This window comes from Schistocerca serialis, chromosome 7, assembly GCF_023864345.2.
Source record: "Schistocerca serialis cubense isolate TAMUIC-IGC-003099 chromosome 7, iqSchSeri2.2, whole genome shotgun sequence".
NCBI classification, from domain to species: Eukaryota; Metazoa; Arthropoda; class Insecta; order Orthoptera; family Acrididae; genus Schistocerca; species Schistocerca serialis.
This window is the reverse complement of record NC_064644.1, coordinates 282,740,482-282,764,072: the sequence shown is the minus strand read 5'-3', so window position 1 is coordinate 282,764,072 and position 23,591 is coordinate 282,740,482. Positions and strand designations below refer to the sequence as shown.

At 42.8% G+C, this 23,591-nt stretch overlaps 1 protein-coding gene and 1 pseudogene across 1 annotated transcript in view; both read right to left on the bottom strand.

Annotated features, from left to right (window-relative positions):
- The window catches only part of LOC126413020 (lachesin-like), a 440,858-nt gene that overhangs the window by 93,225 nt on the left and 324,042 nt on the right, over window positions 1–23,591 (bottom strand). The window contains exon 3 of the mRNA XM_050082912.1: window positions 6,171–6,341. Coding sequence (XP_049938869.1) covers window positions 6,171–6,341 — 171 coding nt within the window. The remainder of the gene's footprint in view (window positions 1–6,170; window positions 6,342–23,591) is intronic.
- LOC126413505 (5S ribosomal RNA) lies at window positions 7,000–7,116 on the bottom strand (annotated as a pseudogene).

The following is a 23,591-nucleotide window of genomic DNA, read 5'->3' as shown; positions in this document are numbered from 1 at the left end:
GGAACGTTCCTAATCATGATCGGCTTAGTGGTCCAAGTATTATCGTGTGGAAAGGCATAACGATACATCGGTGAAATGACCAACAATTCTTGAAGACGGTACACTCATCTATCGACGTTATTGTGACACTGTACTCCTTCCTCATGTGCGTCTTTTCAAGAATTCATTCGGGTCTATCTTCGTTTTTATGGTTGACGAAGCGTGATAGCATCGAATAGCGCATATAAAGGAGCTTTTGGAATGAGAGATTATTCTTCAAATCGACTGGCCTGCAGTTGTCCACCGGTGGTGGAACTGAACGCCCTACCAACTCCTCGACAACGTTGCGGCCAGCGTGTGAGCACGTTTCAGAGCACGTACAGGGTTATTACAAAAGATTGAAGCGATTTCACAGCTCTACAATAACTTTATTATTTGAGATATTTTCACAATGCTTTGCACACACATACAAAAACTCAACAAGTTTTTTTAGGCATTCACAAATGTTCGATATGTGCCCCTTTAGTGATTCGGCAGACATCAAGCTCATATTCAAGTTCCTCCCACACTCGGCGCAGCATGTCCCCATCAATGAGTTCGAAAGCATCGTTGATGCGAGCTCGCAGTTCTGGCACATTGTGTCTGTTCACTTCACCATTAACAAAAAATGTTGCTTCATCACTGAAAACAAGTTTTGCACTGAACGCATTCTCTTCCATGAGCTGTTGCAACCGCGCCGAAAATTCAAAGCGTTTGACTTTGTCATCGGGTGTCAGGGCTTGTAGCAATTGTAAACGGTAAGGCTTCTGCTTTAGCCTTTTCCGTAAGATTTTCCAAACCGTCGGCTGTGGTACGTTTAGCTCCCTGCTTGCTTTATTCGTCGACTTCCGCGGGCTACGCGTGAAACTTGCCCGCACGCGTTCAACCGTTTCTTCGCTCACTGCAGGCCGACCCGTTGATTTCCCTTTACAGAGGCATCCAGAAGCTTTAAACTGCGCATACCATCGCCAAATGGAGTTAGCAGTTGGTGGATCTTTGTCGAACTTCGTCCTGAAGTGTCGTTGCACTGTTATGACTGACTGATGTGAGTGCATTTCAAGCACGACATACGCTTTCTCGGCTCCTGTCGCCATTTTGTCTCACTGCGCTCTCGAGCGCTCTGGCGGCAGAAACCTGAAGTGCGGCTTCAGCCGAACAAAACTTTATGAGTTTTTCTACGTATCTGTAGTGTGTCGTGACCATATGTCAATGAATGGAGCTACAGTGAATTTATGAAATCGCTTCAATCATTTGTAATAGCCCTGTATTGCTGTCCGTGGTGATCACTCTCCCTATTAAGAACAAATTCTGCCACTTGTTACGTGCAGAGAAACATAAAAAATCGTGATGACTACAGTGTAATTATTGCCCTTGAGTAAAAATATGACTTCCGGTCGTCTCATTGCGTATCTCTTTCTTTTACCTCCTGTAGTGTACTATAGCAGTTCTTTCTATGTATAGCCCAAGTTCCATCAGACTATGTCACTTGCCTGTGACATCTGACGCGAAAGTTAATTTTTTCCGTAAGTTTTACACACTTGTGTAGGTTGAAATGACGTTGAAACCGTTTAAATGGACACGCGATTTATTGAAACCTCCTGGCAGATTAAAACTCAGTGCTGGGCCGATTTATTGCTTTTTACATTTCTTGCTATTTAGACATAAGTAGTACGTTACTGTGTTCCTAATTACACTCATTCTACTGTCACAATCACCAGCAGAACCTTGATTTGTCCGAGTTTGCCATTGCTGTTCTATAATTTAAGGTTGCCAACATCGGTTTCGAAACTAGACTTCCTCAAACTATTCAGTTTTATACACAATCATCCACAGTGATCTGAACCGCAGGCTTGCTCGGCCAGGACTAGCTTACTAACGTAATACCTACTACCCGTGGGCAGCAAGTCAGGTATTGATGTGTGGACACGTGGACACAAAACGTGTAGTCTATATTGACAAGCCCAGTCCATGTAAAATAGTAAATAATGTGGGAAGGCTGTTAGTTGAGGAGAAAAAGAACTAACTCACAGTAGTGGGTATGTATTAGGTTATCAATGATCACAATAGCTGCAGTTATACTCCTAACACGCTAAATAGTTTGAATAAAAGACATGAATCTTTAAGAAATAGCATTATACAGTGCTTGCGGAAAGTTGCTCTGCGCTACACTACGGAGTAAAAATGTAGAATACGTTGGAAGTTCGAAACAAATTCGGCATAATCCTTTTTTCATAGATACATGATCGTTTTTAATTCATTATAGTGTTTTGTAACATTTAACTGTTTGATTCAGTTGATGAACACTATTGAATTCCATGTGAACGCCTACATCTACGTCCTATCTACATGACTACTCTTCAGTTCATGCAATTTCTGTACCGCTCCACCCACGAAAAGCGCTCGAGAACAACATTGAAATCTTTTCGTGCGAGATCGGTTTTTATTTATTTTATTACGATTATCATTTCTGCTTATGCGGGACAACGCTAGGTATTGTTTCACACGGAGGAGGAACTTTGTGATGGATATTTCGTGAAAAAATCCTGCCGCAACGAAACACACGTCTGTTTAACGACTGCCATCCGAACGTGCGTATCATGTCACTGGCGCTCTTCCCTGTTTCACGTTAATAAAAAACGAGCAAACCATCTTTGAACTTTTTCAATCTCTTGCGTGAATCCTGTCTGATGCACGTCCTACACCACGGAGCTGTACTCCAGAAGTGGACGGACAAACCTCGCGAAGGCAGTCTCTTTAGTAGATCTATAATATGTAATTGCTTCGTCAATAAAAATCAGTCTTTTATTAGCTGCCCCATGACATTGTCTATCTGATAGTTTCAATTTAAGTTATTCGTCATTGTTATTCCAAAGTATCTAGCTCAGTTGTTAGTCTTTAGATTTGGTGTAACAGTAATTTAGAGGCTTCCTTTTTGTACTTATGTTAATGACTGCACACGTCTCATTATTTAGAGCAAATTGCCAAATTTCACATCATACAGATATCATGTGCAAATCATTTTTATTGGTTTTGATCATCAGATGACTTTACAAGTGAGAATACGAAAGCATCATCAGCAAACAATGTGAGAGAGCTCCTAAATCGTTTATATAGATTAGGAACAGCAGAGAGCCCATAGCATTTCCTTGGGGAACACCAGATAACACTTCTGTTTGATTCGATGAATTTCCATCAATTATCACGAATTCTGACTGCTGCAGTCACCACAACCGCCTACTTCAGCAGCAACACCGCAGATTGACTAACGATGCGAAGTATGGCCGACGCAAGATTGTTTACAAGCAGTACCACAGTTGCCAACAAACGTCCGACAGGGGGTATCAACCTCGAGCAGAGGAAGGGGGCGCGACGATCAACGAATTATTTCCTCGTGATCACGTGTGTGCAAATAGTCCCGGAAATATCCTTTCGCCCGGAACTAAATAAGCCGGTGGCTGGCTGTTCAGCGGGCAGTTCTCGACTTACTGAGTGCGGAGAAGATTGGCCGGTCCAGCGGTGTGCCACATCGACCATCCCCTGTTCAGCATCGATTTCGCCGTGTTAAGCTATCTACCAGCTGCTAGAGGCGACGTCGACGTGGAACAATTGTACGGGTATAGAGTCGAAGGGAATTAGTTGTTAATTGCTTGATCCGCAGGAGGGATCATTATAGTTTTTTTGTTTTTGTTTTAATAGTGTGTTGCCGTTGGTGGTTCATTGTAGTTTCCGAAATAAAAAGCGAGTTGGCAAAACGAGTTGATTCTTGCTCTGCTGACCTTTTTTTGGTCTGGGTGATCCCTTTGAGCACCATTGTTAACTTTGGCGTTTTCTCTCTGGATCGTACTGAAAAAACCAACTTTTATCACCAGTGATGACACGGCTCAACAATTCTGGATTGATTTCCGTTTGCTCTAACATATCGGCTGCCACATTTTTCCTTGTTTCTCGCTATTGTGGGGTGAGATTTTCGGGGACCATTTTTGCACAAATCTTTCTCATACTAATATCCTCAGTTATTATTAGACGAACCGTCTCTCCATTGAAGTTCAGTTCTTCTGCAATCAATTTTACGGATAATCTTCGATCAGATCGTACGAGTTCACGCACCCTGGCGAAGTTGACATCCGTCCGCGAGTTTCATGGTCGTCCACTGCGGTTTCATCTTCAACATTCGTTCTGCCTTTACTAAACATATTATGCCAACGAAAAACTTGAGCTCTTGACATAACCTCCTCGTCAAAAGCCTTCTGAAGCTTACCATAAGTTGTCGTCGCGTTTTCACCCAATTTAACGCAAAAAGAAATGGCATACCGTTGCGCTATATTATGCGGTTCCATTTCCGTGACGAGACACACAAACACATGTTAACTTATTACAACGCAACTCACGAATGAGCAGTTGCATTGATGTGCAGCTTGGACTAGAAGCAGCTTATAGAGCAAGGTCAAAGATATTGTGCCTACACAAGCCTGCAGGTTTGCCACATCTTGAAAAGAAAATCAGTGTCATTACTTTATTGTCGCACCTCATGGATATATATATATATATATATATATATATATATATATATATATGAGCCGTGGCTGGCTCGAGTCATGCTTGTCTTGGGTTAAACCTCGGTTGCAATCCTGTGGTTTTATTTCTCCTGCAGTTATCGTGATAATGTTACTCCGTCAGTGGCAGCAGCAGCGTGTATCGAGTATCGATACTAGTACTGCTGTACTATCTTTGGTGTGGCAGATATAGTTCCAGCTAGGCGGTGTGTGACCAGTCGGTCGGTTACCGTGGAGCAGCAAGGAAGTTCCTGTCGTGCGGAGTCGGGCCGCAGCCGCTGGAGGTGTGCACCTGTGGTTGGACTGTGAGGTGGTGCTTGCGAGTGCTACGAATCTCGACGCCCGCCCATCATTCCCGCGAGCAACAACGTGTGTGTATTTAAATCGGCTATGATTCCAGCCGTTTTCTTGTGGAGTCTGACTTAATTTATTCCCTGTTGTTGAAGTTGACCAGCGGTATCTTCTGCCTTGTGGCCGATGACGTTCCGGTTACCTGCCCTGGCCGTTGACGTAGTTTCCGGCAGTGTATTTTCCTCATCGTGTTGTTGCTGTCCAGTGCGACGTGTAGTTCGACAGCCGGGGTGTTGTACTGAAATATTATGGTCGTTTTGCTGGTGGCGTGTAGCGGAACTGATTTTGTTGATTGGTCTGTCGGCTGTCTGTCGGTTGGGTTGCCTCCAGATTAAGAAGTCGTTGGACAGGCTGCCTGTCTCACCTAAGCGGGCGTTAGTCTTATAATCCCAGGCTGACCCTTAGAAACTTCCGAGCGCCGTTCCTTGTATGTTAAATAGTAATTTTCCTGTTTGGGTTTTAGTTATTTGTTTGATGTGTGGCCTTCAGCCGAATATTAATATCGCTTAAATTAATGTTCTTGTCTTGCCCTTAAGGGATAAGACTGTTATGCTTTTGTATGGGGCCTTGAGCCGAATTTTGCATGGAATGTTTTAGGATAAGGCCTTCTGCCTTTTGATTGTAACTCTTATTATTGCTTAATATGCGGCCTCCAGCCAAGTTCCGTTAATATCTTTCTTTTTAACAATTTCAACTTTGTTGCATTTCAAGTTATTGCATGTTATTACTTTAATGACTTTTTCACCTTATAAACCCTGTACAGACTTTACTGATTGTATCCGTCTTTTTATTTTACACAGTACAATTGTCACTGAAGAATATGTGTACACCTACAGTTGCGATATCTGGCGAGCTTGCGACACAAACATTTTGTGGTTACTGTACGACAGTCTGTTTTGAACAGTAGCGTTGCTGACTAGATGACTCTTGTGTATTCTATAATTTAATGCTCACAGTTTTTACACGTATGATAGTAACACATGTCTGCATGGCGTGTTTTATTCTTTTTAGCTGTAGATAATCCACTAGTTGTATTTTTTTTTAATATTTCGCTGCAGATCTGAAGATGGTCATTTCTGACCAAAACCAATAGTCTGGGGAGAACAGGGTGACCACAGACGTGAAATTAAATAAATTTGTCCTCTATTTCGTAGCGACGATGCTAGTTGTAGCGCTAAATGGCAGTCGGAAGAGGTAACGCCACAGCGTTAAGACTGCAGAGCGACTGGCGAGGCCGAGGGTACTCACGCTTGGCGACCTCCCTGGGCCCGCTGCGGATGAGCATCGGCTCGCCGTCCTCGCGGCGCCACACGACGCGCGGCGCCGGCTTGCCCGTGGCCCGGCACACCAGCGTCGCGTCGTCGCCCTCGCGCACCGTCACGTCGGAGCTCGTCGCGTCGTCCACGATGTCGGGTGGAACTGTGCCGAACACATAATACGGTCACCGTGAGACGCCTCCAGCTCAGTTCTGTTGCACAGCAGCGCACCAAACAGCAAGTAAGTTTTTTTTTTTTTTTACTTTGGGTTACGATGACAATAAAGCCAACGCGGTTATAAAGTGCCAATGAAACCTAATCGAAAAAAAACTGTATGGCATAAAATTACCTAGTTAGCATATAAACACACCCTTGAAGTAAACTAAAAGCGCACTTAGACCAACACAAGACCGCCGACCGCACTGAAGACAATGGCATCGGAGCTGAGCTACAGACAGCACTATACAGCAACATTATGACAGACATGCGTATGATCTTATAGTAAAAGACAAAACATGATAGGGCAAACAAAGTACATCATACAACAATTACAACAACAGTTGAAGAACGGAATCAGAAATAACTTCATACAACAACGTGAGAAGTGTAGCATACAGACAGCACTTCGTGTTCAGGCCACTAGTGGCCTACCGGGACCATTCGACCGCCGTGTCATCCTCACAGGAGGATGGGGGTAGGAGGGGCATGGGGTCACCACACCGCTGTCCCGGTCGTTATGATGGTATTCTTGACCGAAGCCGCTACTATTCGGTCGAGTAGCTCCTCAATTGACATCACGAGGCTGAGTGCATCCCGAATATTGGCAACAGCGCATGGCGGCTGGATGGTCACCCATCCAACTGCCAGCCACGCACAACAGCGCTTAACTTCGGTGATCTCACGGGAACCGGTGTATCCACTGCGGCAAGGCCGTTGCCTAGCATACAGAAAGGCGTACTTAAAAGAAGAACCGAAAGTAACAAACACAGTACAACCAATGTTATGTACAATAGGATCAGTAGAACAGTGACGTAAATTGTACAAGAGAGCAATAATGAAAATGTGACGTACAGATAGAGGTCTGTATACAAATTAAAACACAGTATTACGCACCTGATTACGAACCGTGGTGATGCCATTTGTAAATGAAGACCTCGGCATCTCATACATTAAATATGGATGCCGGTAGCTTTAAAATAGTCTGCGAGAAAGCTATATCTATAAAAACAGTAGAGTAAAACAAGAACGCTGGTAGGAAGGCGGTAACCACAAATTTATTATGCAAGTCTGACTGTACAGTCGTATATATTTGGAACATGCCAATATAATGTGGTTAAGTTCCACTACTACCGTTGTGTCCTTATCGCAGTGTCCAGACGTGATAATCTTCTAATGATATAGGTGCGCGGGGTAACATCCGTGTCCCAGCCTTATGCGAATAATAGAAGCCTCATGACATTTATAAAGCTTCACCGAACCGAACCATGCCCGAGAAGGGATGTTCGGTTACATGGCAAGTAAGCTGGGCTCTGCGAAATACCAACTTTGGTCACAGCTAACGCATAGAGTCTCGACACTCCAGCTGATTTTGGTAAGTACACTGCGACAACAACGCTGGAACTGGCCACTATGGTACTCTGTTGATATTCAGTGAAACGGAACACTATCTACGTATACATAAACGCCCTACAGGCAACTGTGAAGTGCGTGACATGGTGTACCATATATTAGTACTCCTTCCCTTTCATATCACGTCTGGAGCCTGTAACGGAATTCATGAATGAATCATCTTTTGTTATGCATTCTACCTGTCGATACACTTAAAGAACAGAATTGTTTGATAAACGTCATAAATTTACCATACGATACATACAAGTTCAAAATTGCAATTTCATTTATAACGACATTCAATTTAATAATTTTGTACACTTATGTACAGGACATACGTTGAAATATCGATCTAACACAAAATTAATTTGATTATGTTAGAAAAAAAACTTAATTACCCCTCTTATATTCGGTATATTTCCAAATTTATTTATTGAGTTTTAATTCTGTTTGAAGTCATCGACACTAAAACTGTTAACTATAAACCTTTAAATTAATTACTAAGGAAAGATCATAAATAAGTAACTCATTTGATATGCAAATGATTTCTTCGGTACACGTATTATATTTGTTCTTCTTTCCGTATTGTGGATTACTTACATTAAGTTAATTAATTACATTAACACTGTCTGGGCATTAAAAGATTTTTTCGAAAATTTTAATTTTGCATTTTAAAATTACTAATTTGTTATTAAGAAGTTGTTATGTCGGTGAAAAGTTGATAAACATCGTCAGTCATGTTGCATTCTGAGTTTGAGGCATGTTTCAGTGCTCAAATTGCAGTGTCTCATAACGAAGAGAAGTAAATGCGTTCTGTGAAAACAATACGAGTGCCTCGCGGGATTAGCCTAGCGGTCTAAGGCGCTGCAGCCATGGACTGTACGGCTGATCCCGGAGGAGGTTCGAGTCCTCCCTCGGGCATGGGTGTGTGTGTTTGTCCTTAGGATAATTTAGGTTAAGTAGTGTGTAACCTTAGGGACTGATGACCTTAGCAGTTAAGTCCCATAAGATTTCACCGACAAAAACAATACGTGCAACATGTTGTTTCAATGCACGTACTTTACAAAAAAGAAACAAGCTCTTCTCCTGCGCCGGCCGCTGGTGGCCGAGCGGTTCTGGCGCTACAGTCTGGAACCGCGCGACCGCTACGGTCGCAGGTTCGAATCCTGCCTCGGGCATCGATGTATGTGTTGTCCTTAGGTTAGTTAGGTTTAAGTAGTTCTAAGTTCTAGGGGACTTATGACCTCAGTAGTTGAGTCCCATAGTGCTCAGAGCCATTTGAACCATCTACTCCTGCCAGCAGAAACGTACCACTTGTTGATGAATCAACAAAGATGTCAAAGTACACTGAATGATGACCGTAAGTTAAGTAATGAAAGTTAGTGAAGTATGTTATCACAATCTGTATTTGGTCAATAGTTCACCTCCGCTTGTATTTGGTGCAATTTTTTTCTTTTCGAGAGTACTAAAGGCGTGATCTGTTTTATTTCCTGAAAAAATAGCAGTACGTCTGTTTACATAAGCTGAACATATTCTAAACACTGAATATCCACTTTAGGCGTCTACGTTACTAACCGAGCACCAACAGACGTAAGCCAAGTGTCCGCAGATAATAGGATTTGCTGCTGTCTGTGAATGCAGATTCATCTCAACCAGTTTGCGAGCGAACAGTGCGAAGGAAAACAGTGGACACCGGAAATATGGCGTCGTGTATCTCGCAAGACACCATTCTTCACAGGAGCGCAAAGCTGCACACTTTTAATGGGCCTAATAACACAGAAACTCAACAGTAGCTGACCGGAGGTATGACCTGTGGTCTGATCAGTCGTGATTCTGCCTCCTTAAATGGTGTAAGGCTTCAAGTACTCCAACAGCCAAATATGACATCACAGATGCAGTGTGCAGAGGGTCGACCTCAGACCGGAGATCGTTCTGTGATTATTCCTTCCATGACTTGGGCTCATTCATTCAGATTTCGTGAACGTGATACAGGATTAGTGAACTGCGGCTCCAGCTGTTGATATATTCTTAAAAGGAGTTCACAGTCGTTTCGTCCTTCACTTCCAGGTCATCTTCTAGGGGACCTGAAAATACCATTGTAAATGTATAGTGTAGTGGATATACAGGGTGTAGACCCTAAGAGCCGTCAGGCGCATTTTTTTGTACTTCCACAGACACCTGCAGTTTCGGTTTTGCAATGTGTAGCTGGAGGCAACCGAGCGAATACTGCCTATCGGGTGACCATTCGATAGAGCGATCTCGAATTAATCAAGTGCGATACTTGTTTTATCGATATGTATTAAGAGAAACACTAAAAGAAGAAGACTAACCAGTATTCCAGCAGCGACAGTACCACCCGAGTCAGCGCTGACTGCTACCGCCATCCAACAGCGCTGATCTCTCGTTGTTGGACTACATTCTTCGTGTTTTACCATCCCTGTTAATATATACGAAACTGAACTCCGTCCGAACAGGCCTTGGAAGGCCCAACGTTACCGACCGTCTACCGTGTCATCCTCAACCCACAGGCATCACTGGATACGGATGTGGAGGGCCATGTTATCAGCAAACCGCTCTCCAGGCCGTTGTCAGTTTTCGTGATCGGAGCCGCTACTTCTCAACCAAGTAGCACCTCAGTCTGCCTCGCAAGGGCTGAACGCATCCCGCATACCAACAGCGTGCTGCATACCGGACGGTCGGTCACTCATCAAAGTAATAGAACACCGACAGCTCTCTACTTCGGTGATGTGACTTGAACCAGTGTTACCACCGCGGCAATGCTGTTGGCTTTTAACACACACAGACAAATCAAGTATCGTACTAAACTGGATTGAGACCGCTCTATCGGTAAGTAAAATACCGTTCTATTTCTTTTTTTTTTTTTTTTTTGGTATCGGGAAATAAACCGACGCTTTCCGTCAACAATGGCCCTCGCAGTATTCCTTTGGGCTGACACCAAAAACATACTGCGAAAACTAAATTAAAAATATCTGCCGAAACTACAGAGAAAAAGCGCCGGGAGACCCTTACGAGACCCCCGTTGTAAATCGCTTGCATAAAATGACACGAGAAACTAAGTTTACGCACGGGGAGAACAAGTGCAGCAAAAAAAGTCTCACATTGTAATGTCTTGAAGCAATCTGAAACGATTACGAATGTACGCTACTGGCCATTAAAATAGCTACACCAAGAAGAAATGCAGACGATAAACGGGTATTCATTGGTCAAATATATTATACTAGAACTGACATGTGACTACATTTTCACGGCTGGCTGGCTGTGGCCGAGCGGTTCTAGGCGCTTCAGTCTGAAACCGCGTGACTGCTACGGTCGCAGGTTCGAATCCTGCCTCGGCCATGGATGTGAATGATGTCCTTAGGTTAATTAGGCTTAAGTACTACTAAGTTCTAGGGGACTTATGACCTTAGAAGTTAGGTCCCATAGCGCTCAGAGCCATTTGAACCATTTTTTGAACTTTTTCACGCAGTTTGGGTGCATAGATCCTGAGAAATCAGTACCCAGAACAATTACCTATGGCCGTAATAACGGACTTGATACGCCTGGGCATTGAGTCGAACAGAGCTTGGATAGCATGTACAGGTACAGCAGCCCATGCAGCTTCAACACGATACCACAATTCATCAAGAGTAGTGACTGGCGTATTGTGACGAGCCAGTTGCTCGGCCACCATTGACTAGACATTTTCAGTTGCTGAGAGATCTGGAGAAGGTGCTGGCCAGGGCAGCAGTCGAACATTTTTTGTATCCAGAAAGGACCGTAGAGGGTCTGCAACATGCGGTCGTACATTATCCTGCTGAAATGTAGTATTTCGCAGGGATCTAATGAAGGGTAGAGCCACGGGTCGTAACACATCTGAAATGTAACGTCCACTGTTGGAAATGCTGTCAATGCGAACAAGAGGAGACCGAGATGTGTAACCAATGGCAACCCATACCACCAGGCCAGGTGATATGCCAGTATGGCGATGACGAATACACGCTTCCAATGTGCGTTTACGGCGATGTTGCCAAACACGGAAGCGACTATCATGATGCTACAAACAGAACCTGGATTCATCCGAAAAAATTGATGTTATGCCATTCGTGCACCCAGGTTCGTCGTTGAGTACACCATCGCTGGCGCTCCTGTCTGTGATGCAGCGTCAAGGGTAACCGCAATCATGGTCTCTGAGCTGATAGTCCATGATGCGGCAAACGTCGTCGAACTGTTCGTGAAGATGGTTGTTGTCTTGCAAACGTCCCCATCTGTTGACTCAGTGATCGAGACGTGACTGCACGATCTGTTGCAGCCATGCGGGTAAGATGCCTATCATCTCGACTTCTAGTGATACGAGTCTGTTAGGACCCAGCACGGCGTTCCATATTATCCTCCTGAACCCACCGATTCCATATTCTGCTAACAGTAATTGGATCTCGACCAACGCGAGCAGCAATGTCGCGATACGATAAACCGCAATCGCGATAAGCTCCAATCTGACCATTATCAAAGTCGGAAATGTGGTGGTACGCATTTCTCCTCCTTACACGAGGCATCACAACAACGTTTCACCAGGCAACGCCGGTCAACTGCTGTTTGTGTATGAGAAATCGGTTGGAAACTTCTCTCATGTCAGCACGTTGTAGGTGTCGGCACCGGCGCCAACCTTGTGTGAATGTTCTGAAAAGCTAATCATTTGCATATCACACCATCTTCTTCCTGACGGTTAAATTTCGCGTCTGTAGCACGTCATCTTCGTGGTGTAGCAATTCTAATGGCCAGTAGTGTATAAGGCGATCAAAAATTTTTTAGAATTGCTTTGTCAATCAAGCAGAATCACCGTGATCATTGAGCCTATTATCCCACCGACGCACCAGTTTAAGTATATTCATCGGATAAAAGACCGCGTCCTGCTGCGTGAAGATGTCCGTAACTGCCTATTGCAGATCCTCATGCGGCAGGAATCGTCGACTCTTCTAGGCCTTCTCTGAGGGACGGAAGTCGTGGTAATCGCATGGGGTGAGACTAGCGGGTGAGTGCTCGAGTGCCTTAAATTGATTTCGAATAGCTTGTGAGTTACATTTGCGATATGCGGACATATGTTACCATGAAGCAGCATGGGACTTGGCACACCATTCTACAATGGCAGGTTTCGACGTATATGCTCGCCATGCACAGACTTAATTCTCCGTTGAATGTGTACCTGTGATGGCCTTTCGACAGCCAAGAAAGATCTAACATTACGTTGGTCCTGTTTCGCTGCATTTTGTGACAACCGGGCTGTGCCCATATCTTAATGTTACTCGCTCCTGTGAACGGGAACGCGTTATGCAGATCTTGGTGCCTCTCGCGTCCATCTAGAAAAGAATACCTGAAGATGTCTAAATAAGGCGGAACGCGTCGTTGAAAAAAAAAAAAATTAAATTGCAACCAAGACTGTTTTTAACCAATACTGTTAAGCACTGGTTTGCTGTTATGCCACATATTGACTGGAAGAATTTTTTCGGTGCTTATATACCCGCAGTATGGGCCCGCTACATTGTATATACGCTGCAGCAACACACTCAATCGGAAACTTTTTGATCACCCCTTATTAAAGTCGGGTGAATTTAAACATGGAGAAAATAAAAGGACATGATGTTTATTTTATCATTCTCAGTAACCAAACGTCGCCCTTCCTTCTATATCTTTATTATGGGTGTCGACATGACCATTTTCCAAGGCGATAGCAGTCATTTTCTAATGTTTGCGCATATACGTACCTGGGGTGATGAACGTTCAGGCATCCTACCACACTCTTACAGAGCCCTGAACTCATCCCATCATATGTGGGAATGGTTGGAACAGTGCGTGAAACTTAGCAATCAACATCTCTGACAGTTGTTTCCTCTACGAAGTTTAATCAGTAGTGAGGAGCCTCAGGTGGATATAGCATACCTGATGGAAATTGCGGGCTGTCATCTTGCCCCATTGAGGCTACAATGGACGTGTTGCACTTTATTATCGTGATGTCCTCTGGGGGGTGACTCATGTTTTGCCCAGTAGGAGTTTGTCGCAAGGCGTCACCCACAGTCGTAGCGCGAAGAGGTGGTGGGCTGGGATGTCTGAGGAGGTGGGAGACAGTGGTGGGACGCAGAGCAGAGCACGTGTGCACAGCTGGCGGCCATTAAGCAGCCAGCAGGCGCCAGGCGGCTCGCGTTGCAGCACTTAGCGTGGCTCTCGGTTACTCGCCGCTCCAGATGTTTTCTGCAGCCACCACCACCGCCCACGCCGTCGGTGCTCGTTTGCGTCTCACTCGCAGAGACCCTCCCCCCTGCTCCCACAGTGCCGCTTTGCACAACATGCGATTCCCTCTGTTGCGACCACTGTATTGTGGACCATGTTGCACTGTCTTTGTGTCCCGTCTTCCACATTATTAGGATCTCATGGCATCCAACCAGGATAGGCAGTCTAATTACATAAATTTTCGGCGTTGCCCGAGTATTGCTATAGTTTCACTGACGTACAGAAATTTTTATATATCTATGACGAAAACGGCTTTGGAGTCCTGTACCTCAAACAGAAAAAGCAAAACCCTTGTAATATAATATTATTGTCACACTGTTCTCCATTTATCAGTCCATGTGTTAAGACATCATGTATCAAGCTGAAAACAAGACTGCGCCCCGAACAGGCCATGAAGTCCCAATGGTACCGAACGGTAGCAATGTCATCCTTACTCCACAGGCCTCACTGGATGCGGTTATGGAGGGGCATGTGGTCAGCAAGCCGTTCTTCCGGCCACATGTCAGTTTACGAGACCGTATTAAGTTGAAATGTATGTATAATATTAAGGTATAGGTTCCTTTGATATTGTAAAAATTTCACACTTCTAGGTCAATATAATCGAAAGATACGGTAATTTATATCATATATTCTGGATCTCGCAAACTCCCTTGCCAAAATCGATAATTGATCTGTCTATGTACACAACTAAGTGCGTACGGAACTCTCAGAGAGAAAGAGAGTCCCACTCGCACTTGTCGGTGTTTCTATTTATATTTTAGTTTTTTTAAAGAGTTTTAAACGAGAGTAGCTACAGCTGATAAACACGCACATGACAAGCCAAGCTGTAATCTCAGATTGCACACTGTCGCTGTCCTCCTCCCAGGAAGCGAAATAGGAAACGTACGCGGCAAAGAGGTACCTTATATCACGACCACTTTGTTGTCTATCAGGTGAACACAAAATATTGGCAGTAAATCTACTATTCAAATCTATGTTCAAAAATGGTTCAAATGGCTCTGAGCACTATGGGACTTAACATCTGAGGTCATCAGTCCCCCTATAACTTAGGTTAGTTAAGTTTAAGTAGTTCGAAGGACATCACACACATCCATGCCCGAAGCAGGATTCGAACCTGCGACCGTAGCAGTCGCGGGGTTCCGGACTGAAGTGCCTAGAACCGCTCGGCCACCACGGCCGGCAATCTATATTCCCCCAACTACGTTTACTCTATACATCTCCCTCGAAGCTATTTCTTGGTGTCTTCATAATTATGTTGTCAGTGAGTCCTCTCTTGCAGTCAAAGTTCCCTGGCTGATTTTTCTAAGAACCTGCTAACTGATATACACTGATGGCAAAAGTCGCACACTAAAAAATTATGATGAGTAGTGAAATTTATGGAACACATTGGTCTTGGTACCATTTTAAGTAATTAAAAGTGAAAAATTACAGGTTTAGGTAAGCGCGAGATAAGCCATTGCAAATGAGATATCCCAGTACATTAATAACCGGCGTAGCAGCCAGAAAGTTGATTACAAGCATGCAAAGATACATACATTGCGTTTACAGGCGCCGGATGTCAGTTTGTGCGATTGAGTTCTATACCCGTTGCACATGGTCGGTCAGTACATGCTGCTTGTGGACGACATTGGATATGTCGCCAGATGATGTCCCGTATGCGCCCTACAGGAGACAGATCTAGTGATTTGATGGGCCAAGGCAAAACGTGGTCTTTCTTTAGATAATTTGGGCTACATCCTGTTGGAAAACACACGTTGAAACGGTGTTCATGAACGGCTGCACACAGCAGTTAGGTTCCGTTGGGTAACCACGAGATTGCTCCTGCTGTCATACGAAATCGCAACCCAGACCATAAACCCAGGTGTAGGTCCAGCACGCACACAGGTTGGTTGCAGGCCCTAACTGGACTTCTCCTAACCAAGATACGGCCATCACTGGCACCGAGGCAGAGACAGCTTTCATCATAAAACACAACAAACGTCCACCCTGCCCTCCAATGACCTTTCGCTTGACACCACTGAAGTCGCAAATTGCGGTAGTTTTGGGTGAATAGAATGCACACTACTTGGTGGGTGGCCCGGAGCCGTCCTTGAAATAACCGGTTTGTAGCCGTTCGTTGTGTCACTGTGGTGCAATTTAAGCTGCTGCAGTTGCAGTACGAAACGCCGTAGCCGTACGCCGAACACTATCGTCTTCCCTCTAGACAGTGCGACGTGGCTGTTCGGAGAGCGGTCTTCTTGCCATAGAATTTTGTCGTGACAAATGCTGCCGACAATAATGTACAGTGGCTACATTGTTGCCAAATCTTTCAGCAGTATAGCAGAAGGAACATCCAGCTTCTCGTAGGCCTATTACGTGACCTCGTTCAAACTAGATGAGATATTGATAATGGCGTCTCTCTCACCTTGAAAACATTCTTGGCTAACACCAACTCACTACGTTCAGTCTAGAAAGGTAACTGATGATCACGACCGTTGCAGCGCATGAAACGTACTGGCAGATTAAAACTGTGTGCGGGACCGAGACTCTAACTCGGGACCTTTGACTTTCGCGGGCAAGTAATCATTGCCCTTGCCCGTAAAAGGCAAAGGTCACGAGTTCGAGTCTCGGTCCGGCACACAGTTTTAATCTGCCAGGAAGTTTCATATCAGCGTACACTCGGCTGCACAGTGAAAATCTCATTCTGATTACAGCGCAAATTTTAGGTAAAGCTGATTAGCATCCTCATGTTGGCGCTACTAGCGCCGCACTTATGCATGCTGCACGAAATTTGAATAGACATCGTCTTTCAGATGTGGAAACACGAATACCGTCTTCCGTTTCTGTCGCACAACTCCTTCTTGGTGTTGCGATATTTCTTCCGTCAGTGTATTATCTGTCCTCATAGATCAACATTCTTCTATAGCGCCACATTTCAACGCTTCGGTTCTCTTTTTGTCACCCTTTCTCACAGTCCATTACTTACTTCGATGTAATGCTGTGCTCCAAGCGGACGTTCTCAGTAATTTTTACTTGAAGCTGAGTTTCTTATGTTTGATTTTAGGGTACTTCGCATGGCGAGAAATATTCCCTGTATCTTTGCTAGTATGCTTATTATGTCCTTCTTGCTTTGCCAGTCATGCTTTATGTTACTTCGCAGGTAATAGAAGTCCTTGGTCTTTTTTTTTTTCATCTGCAACACTGACATAAAATTTATAGCTAAGTTCAATTTCGCTACTCTCTGTCACATTCTTCTTCTGTTTACTCTCAACCCATATTCTGCACCTCTTAAACCGTTCTTTCAACACGTCCTGTAAATCTTCACTTTCACTGAGGATGGCAATATCACCATTGATATCCTTTCACACTAAATTGTAATCCCTTTCTCGTATTTAAGTCTTTTCGTCTGCGACTTACTATCTTAGAAGTAGAGAAGAAGAGTTGAGTTTCTGTCACAAACCATTTTTAATATGTATATTTCTTATTGTTCCCTTATGGTTCGTGTACATGTTGGATATTACCGGTATTTGCCTGTAGCATGTACCTATTTGAGGTTTCCAGACACCTTTCCTCAGTTTATGTTATCGAATTTATTTCTACGTCGTCGTGTCGTATGAAAGTAGGCTGTTTAGGTTCTTATATTGGTAATGCCACCGCCACGTAGCGCCCTGTATGAATATCACTGGCTGTGCTGTGTGCAGTCTGTGGCTGGGTGGCATTGTTGGAATTTGCTATTGTAGTGTTGGGCAGTTGGCTGTTAACAGCGCGTCGCGTTGCACAGTTGGAGGTGAGCCGCCAGCAGTGGTGGATTTGGGGAGGGAGATGGATGGTGGAGTTTTGAGAGCGGATGATCTGGACGTGTGTCCATCAGAGACAGTACATTAGTAAGACTGGATGTCATGAACTGCTATATATATAATGACTTTTGAACATTATTAAGGTAAATACATTGTTTGTTCTCTATCAAAATCTTTCATTTGCTAACTATGCCTACCAGTAGTTAGTGCCTTCTGTAGTTTGAATCTTTTATTTAGCTGGTACTAGTGGCGCTCGCTGTATTGCAGTAGTTCGAGTAACGAAGATTTTTGTGAGGTAAGTGATTTGTGAAAGGTATAGGTTAATGTTAGTCAGGCCCATTCTTTTGTAGGGATTATTGAAAGCCAGATTGCGCTGCGCTAAAAATATTGTGTGTCAGTTTAGTGTTGATCAGAATAGGGAAAGAGCGAAATGTCTGAGTACGTTCAGTTCTGCTCAGCTGTTTGCAAATCAAATTATGTAAGAGGTTTATCAGCACAGTAATTGATAAATATTTCTAAGTGGACGTTTCATATGTCGACCCTTAGCCGAGGATACCTCACTGGAATCTTCTGATTTTGCCTTGTAATTTGTGTAATTAGTGTAGCTATTGTTTATTGCTAGCACGTAATTATAGAGAGAATTTCCTTTGTAGTTGTAGTTTTTCATTGTTGCACAGTAAAACAGTTGTGGCATGCATGCAGGTTTGCACCAAGTATTTCGCAGCTGCGATTGCAATTAACTAGATATTATTTTCAGTGCAATGTTTATGTGTTTTGTATTTTTGCTCTTCAAATAGTGCTTTTCTGTGGTATCGTGTGAAATATTGTGCCAATTATGGCGTGTGAAAAACGTAATTAACAGACATTGAAAGTAGTAATTTGGTAATTGTGCACAGGGAAATGGAGCGGGCGTAAAATAATGACGTAGACAGTGAAACAAATAGTGAACAGGAAAGCATTGTCGATCGATCAGTCGGCAACAGCTCGCCTCAGGAATCCGAAATGACAGGACACAATCTTGCAAATACTGTAGATTCAGGTTTTGCGTCCTGACCGCTTTCTCAAATAAGTCAAGATAAATTTTCTGCTTTTGAAAATGCGAATATTGCCGTTTCAAATGCACTGCCAAATAGCACTGAGGAACATGTTTCAGACACCAGTGCATTGATATTACAGTTAATGCAACAAATGGGACAATGGCTGCAAAAGCTAGACACAACGCTTGAAGAAAATCAGAAACAAATGGGACAAAATCTTCAAAAGTTATACACAATGGAACAAAATCTTCAAAAGTTAGACTCAGTGGAACTTACGCTTGAACAAACACGTGAAGATTTAACTACTGAGTTACATAAAATCGAATCGAAATGTCAAAAATCTGTAATGGCACAAAAACACAAATTTGTGAGCATTTCCTACCTATTTTTTTCGTGGCAAGAAAATACATTACAGAATCACGAAGCAGCCATAAAAGAACTGCAAACTATTGTTCATGAAAATCATGAGACCTTGCAAGCTAAAATGGACTCAGTTGCATCAACCGATTCAGTTACGCAACTTGCAAAACTCAGGAAAACTTAAAGGACACAGTAGATGGACACTCTGAAACTTGGTTCAGGAAAACACACTGAGGAAATCAGTTCACTATCGGAGAAAGTAGCCGAACTTTCGAATCAGTTCACTAACTTATCTACAAAAGTAGATGATGATCTGAATGACACAAGACCTGTAACCTTCACTGACTCAAAAGAGTATGAACAAATTAGAAAATTCAAACAAAATCAAAATCAAATCAAAACACAGTACAAAAGAGAAATCCGGGAAGTACCAGATCAGTTGAAACAGGTAATACAGGAATTACATATCTCAGAGGACACTCGCGTTCCAGTACGGGAAGAGGGACATAGAAATACAGAACAGCCACAAAGTAATAACGCAGGGCACTTCGGAAGTTATGAAAGAAATTGGCAACGTACACCTAATTTTGAGATGGAACCGCTGAAAAGAAGTAACAATGACCGATGTGAGTATCGCCGACATGATGATTTTGACTATAACCTGATTATTACTACACGTAAATTCAAAACATTTAAGAATTCCGACAACGACATTCATCCACAAGCGTGGCTTCATCACTTCTCTCATTGTTTTCCTCCCTACTGGTCACTGGAGCACAGGTTGAATTTATGTGTGGCTACTTTGAGAATCAACCAGCTGTAAGAATGCGATCGGTCATTCACGATTATCACAGTGAAGGAGAATTTTATCATGCCTTCCTCTCAGCATATTGGTCCCAAGCTACACAAGACCAAGTAAAACATAGCATCATAATGATGAAACATTTCGAACAATCTGAATTTTCCAGTCTTGTGAAATATTTTGCAGACATGTTGCACAAGAATCAGTACTTGTCAAACCCATACAGCCCCTCAGAACTCATCCGCATTTCCTTAATCAAATTGCCGGAACATTTACGACACATTATTTTGGCCGGACGTTGCAAAGACGGCATTGAAGCTTTTCAGGGAGTGTTACAAGAATTGGAAATTGACACTGACAATCGCGGAACGCGAAAACAGGAGCGCAACAATTACAGGTCACATTCGTCACAATTTTGCGATGAAAGAAATAATAACTGGAAACGACAAGACTATTCTTACAACGCAAATCGTGAACAAAACAGACACCACCACTATGACAACCACTGGCAGAGTAATAGTTACAGAGAAAAATCACATTTCCATAGTAATGATTATGACAGAGACAATCATAGAAACAGACAATATGGCAACCAGAACTATTATTATCACAGGAGACAGAATAACTTCCGACGCAACGGTCCACCGTGCAGTGATAATTCAGGGAGAAATTCTCCACCACTTAACCGACAAGAAAGAAACTACAGGAACTACCGATATGACGACAGACGGTATAATCCTAACGACAGACCTGAATTGCATCAGAACTGGCGAGATTCAAACAGGGCAGGGCCTTCTCGTCAAGGTGAATTTGTAGAAGTTAGGTCTCCTAATCCCATTAACGACGCACGCCAACAAAGAGATAGCAGACAATGACTCGCACCACAGTCAGCCACATGCGCCGACTGGCTCAGAGAAAAATAACATAGACGCTAACCTTGAGAAAAATTTGAGCATTCTTTACCGATATACCATATGCCACATGATAATTCCGTTGAAGCTGGAGCTCTGCATAGTAGGAAGAGTAAAGGCTTGCTCCACATTTCACATATAAAGCCGTTTATTGAGAGATAATCTGCTCTTTAACTTAGTCTTTGCTATGAAATTTTTCACTTCACGCTAATAGTACGCTTTGTCACACCTAGATACTGTTATCATGCAACAATATTTTGAAGTTAACTATCCAGTCTAGAACCTAGGGAACATATTTAGACAGTAATTAGCACTGAATTGTAATAGTGAACGGAGGACACAGTGTTATTGTGTGCGTACATTCTTGTTTGTTAGTTGCATGATTACGTAACGACTATAAGGATTACAGACTTAAAACATATACAGGTACTGCTAATGAGATTTTAATGCAACATTTTGGTTTACTTGAAAATACATTATGGATTTAAATTGCTTTCTGAGAGATACCAGATGATATAGTGATTGGTTTATTTGACATCTACACGACTATATCACTACACTACTAATATGTGACACAATTTAGATTCATAGTATGAAAGCTTTCACGACCGGATGACATATCTTCTGGTAAACCTTCCGGGATGTAAGGTCGTGGTCCATGAAACTCTTCAGCTCCTAACGTTTCGTCCAGAGCTGCGCTAGACATCTTCAGAGGGGTGTTTCTCCTCCGGTGAGTCTTGCCGACTGACGGGTTGGACGTCTGAGAGCGATTTATATATCGTAGAAAGTGGGCGTGACCAGAGTTACACGTGATATGCAGAGATAATCTTTGTCAGAGATAAAACTTAACTATCGATCGTAATCTCGTCACGGATAAAACGGTCTAGCAATTCTGTAGTGCTACTGTCCAAATATCACTAAGTTTCATGGTCTCTTCTTTCCGATTAAAATTATCCCTATGTTTATATATTTCAATTGCTTCTCTACAAAGCCGTGGGTAATAGTTCGTCGTCGTAGATAAAATTTTTGTTTCGGAAAACTTCACTTGATGATTTCCCGGCTGAAAAGCGTGTTCTGCTACAGCCGATTTATCTGTTTTTCCTAATCGGCAAAGACTTCTCTGTTCTTTTAACGGTGTATTTACGCTTCTTTTTGTTGTTCCAACATAAACTTTATCACATGTACACGGAATTTTATATACGCCACTGGCTGATAGAGGAGCGCGTTTATCTTTTACAGACCGAAGAACATGACAAATTTTCTTCGTTGGTCTAAAAACAGGTCTAATATCATGTTTACTTAAAATCTTTCCAATCTGATCCGTTACTTTCTTTATAAAAGGGAGAGAGACTGTATTCTTCCATCGTTTTTCGGACTTGTCCTTAAGCTTTTTGTTGTTTGGGTGCAGAATTCTGCTTACTTGTTTCTTTGAGTAGCCATTTTTCTCAAAAGCGTGCTTCAGATGTTTTAATTCGTCGTCTATATACTCCGGCGTTCAAATCCGTCCGGCTCTGTCAACGAGACTTGTAATCACACCTCTCTTTTGTTTTGGATGGTGGTTAAAGTTTTTATGTAAGTATCTGTCTGTGTGCGTTATTTTTCTAAAAATCTGTTGTTTCAATCTTCCATCCGTCTGTCTCATAACTAAAACATCCAAAAACGGTATTTTGTTATCATTTTCTCTCTCCATGGTAAACTGGATTCTTGGATTTATATTATTAAGGTAATCAAAATATTCGCCTAAGGCTTCTCTACCATGTGGCCAGGCCACAAATGTATCGTCTACATACCGATACAAGCGAGATGGTTTCTTATCTGCTTTTTCCAAGGCTGACTGTTCGAGTTTCTCCATGTAGAAATTGGGTACTGCAGGAAGCAGATAAGAAACCATCTCGCTGGTATCGGTATGTACACGATACATTAGTGGTCTGGCCACGTGGTAGAGAACCCTTAGGCGAATTTTTGTTTTGGAAAACTTCACTTGATGATTTCCCAGCTGAAAAGCAACAATTTACATTGTTGCTTTTGTGCTGTATCTGCTTTATATCTGCACAGTTTTTCTAAATTTTTCTGGAAAGTAAAACATGTTTTAGTAGTAACTTTTGTGGTATAGCTACAATGAAACAGCCTTTTCTGTAGCACAACAATACGTTACAGTACAGTACTTACTTCACCACGGCAAAAAGAGTAACAACTACGATATCTATTCGCATAGCAATTCACTTTGTTTATTACGAGGTAAGTACATTGACTTCTACAGAGCTTTGCTTACAGACGACGATAATTACTACACTTAGCACATTTTTACCGTTAAGTGGTGACAGAGATTATCTTACAACAAGACGCACAGTTTAGCGCTGCAGTACACGTATTTGAGTGATTAATTTTGTACTTAAAACATTTATTTTTAAAGATTTTCGAATTACAATGGTACAGAGGTTTTCCGTGACATATTTCATTCCCTTGCTGTAATCTGTAACACCTGAGGTTATAATTACATTGATCCTCAGGTGGGTAAACGCTTACTTTGTGTACTATACGTTTGGCAAGCAGAAGGAGCCCTAGCCAATATGGTATTTGCTTATACAAATTTACATATCGGTATCATATTCCTCTAACACATAAATTACACAGCTA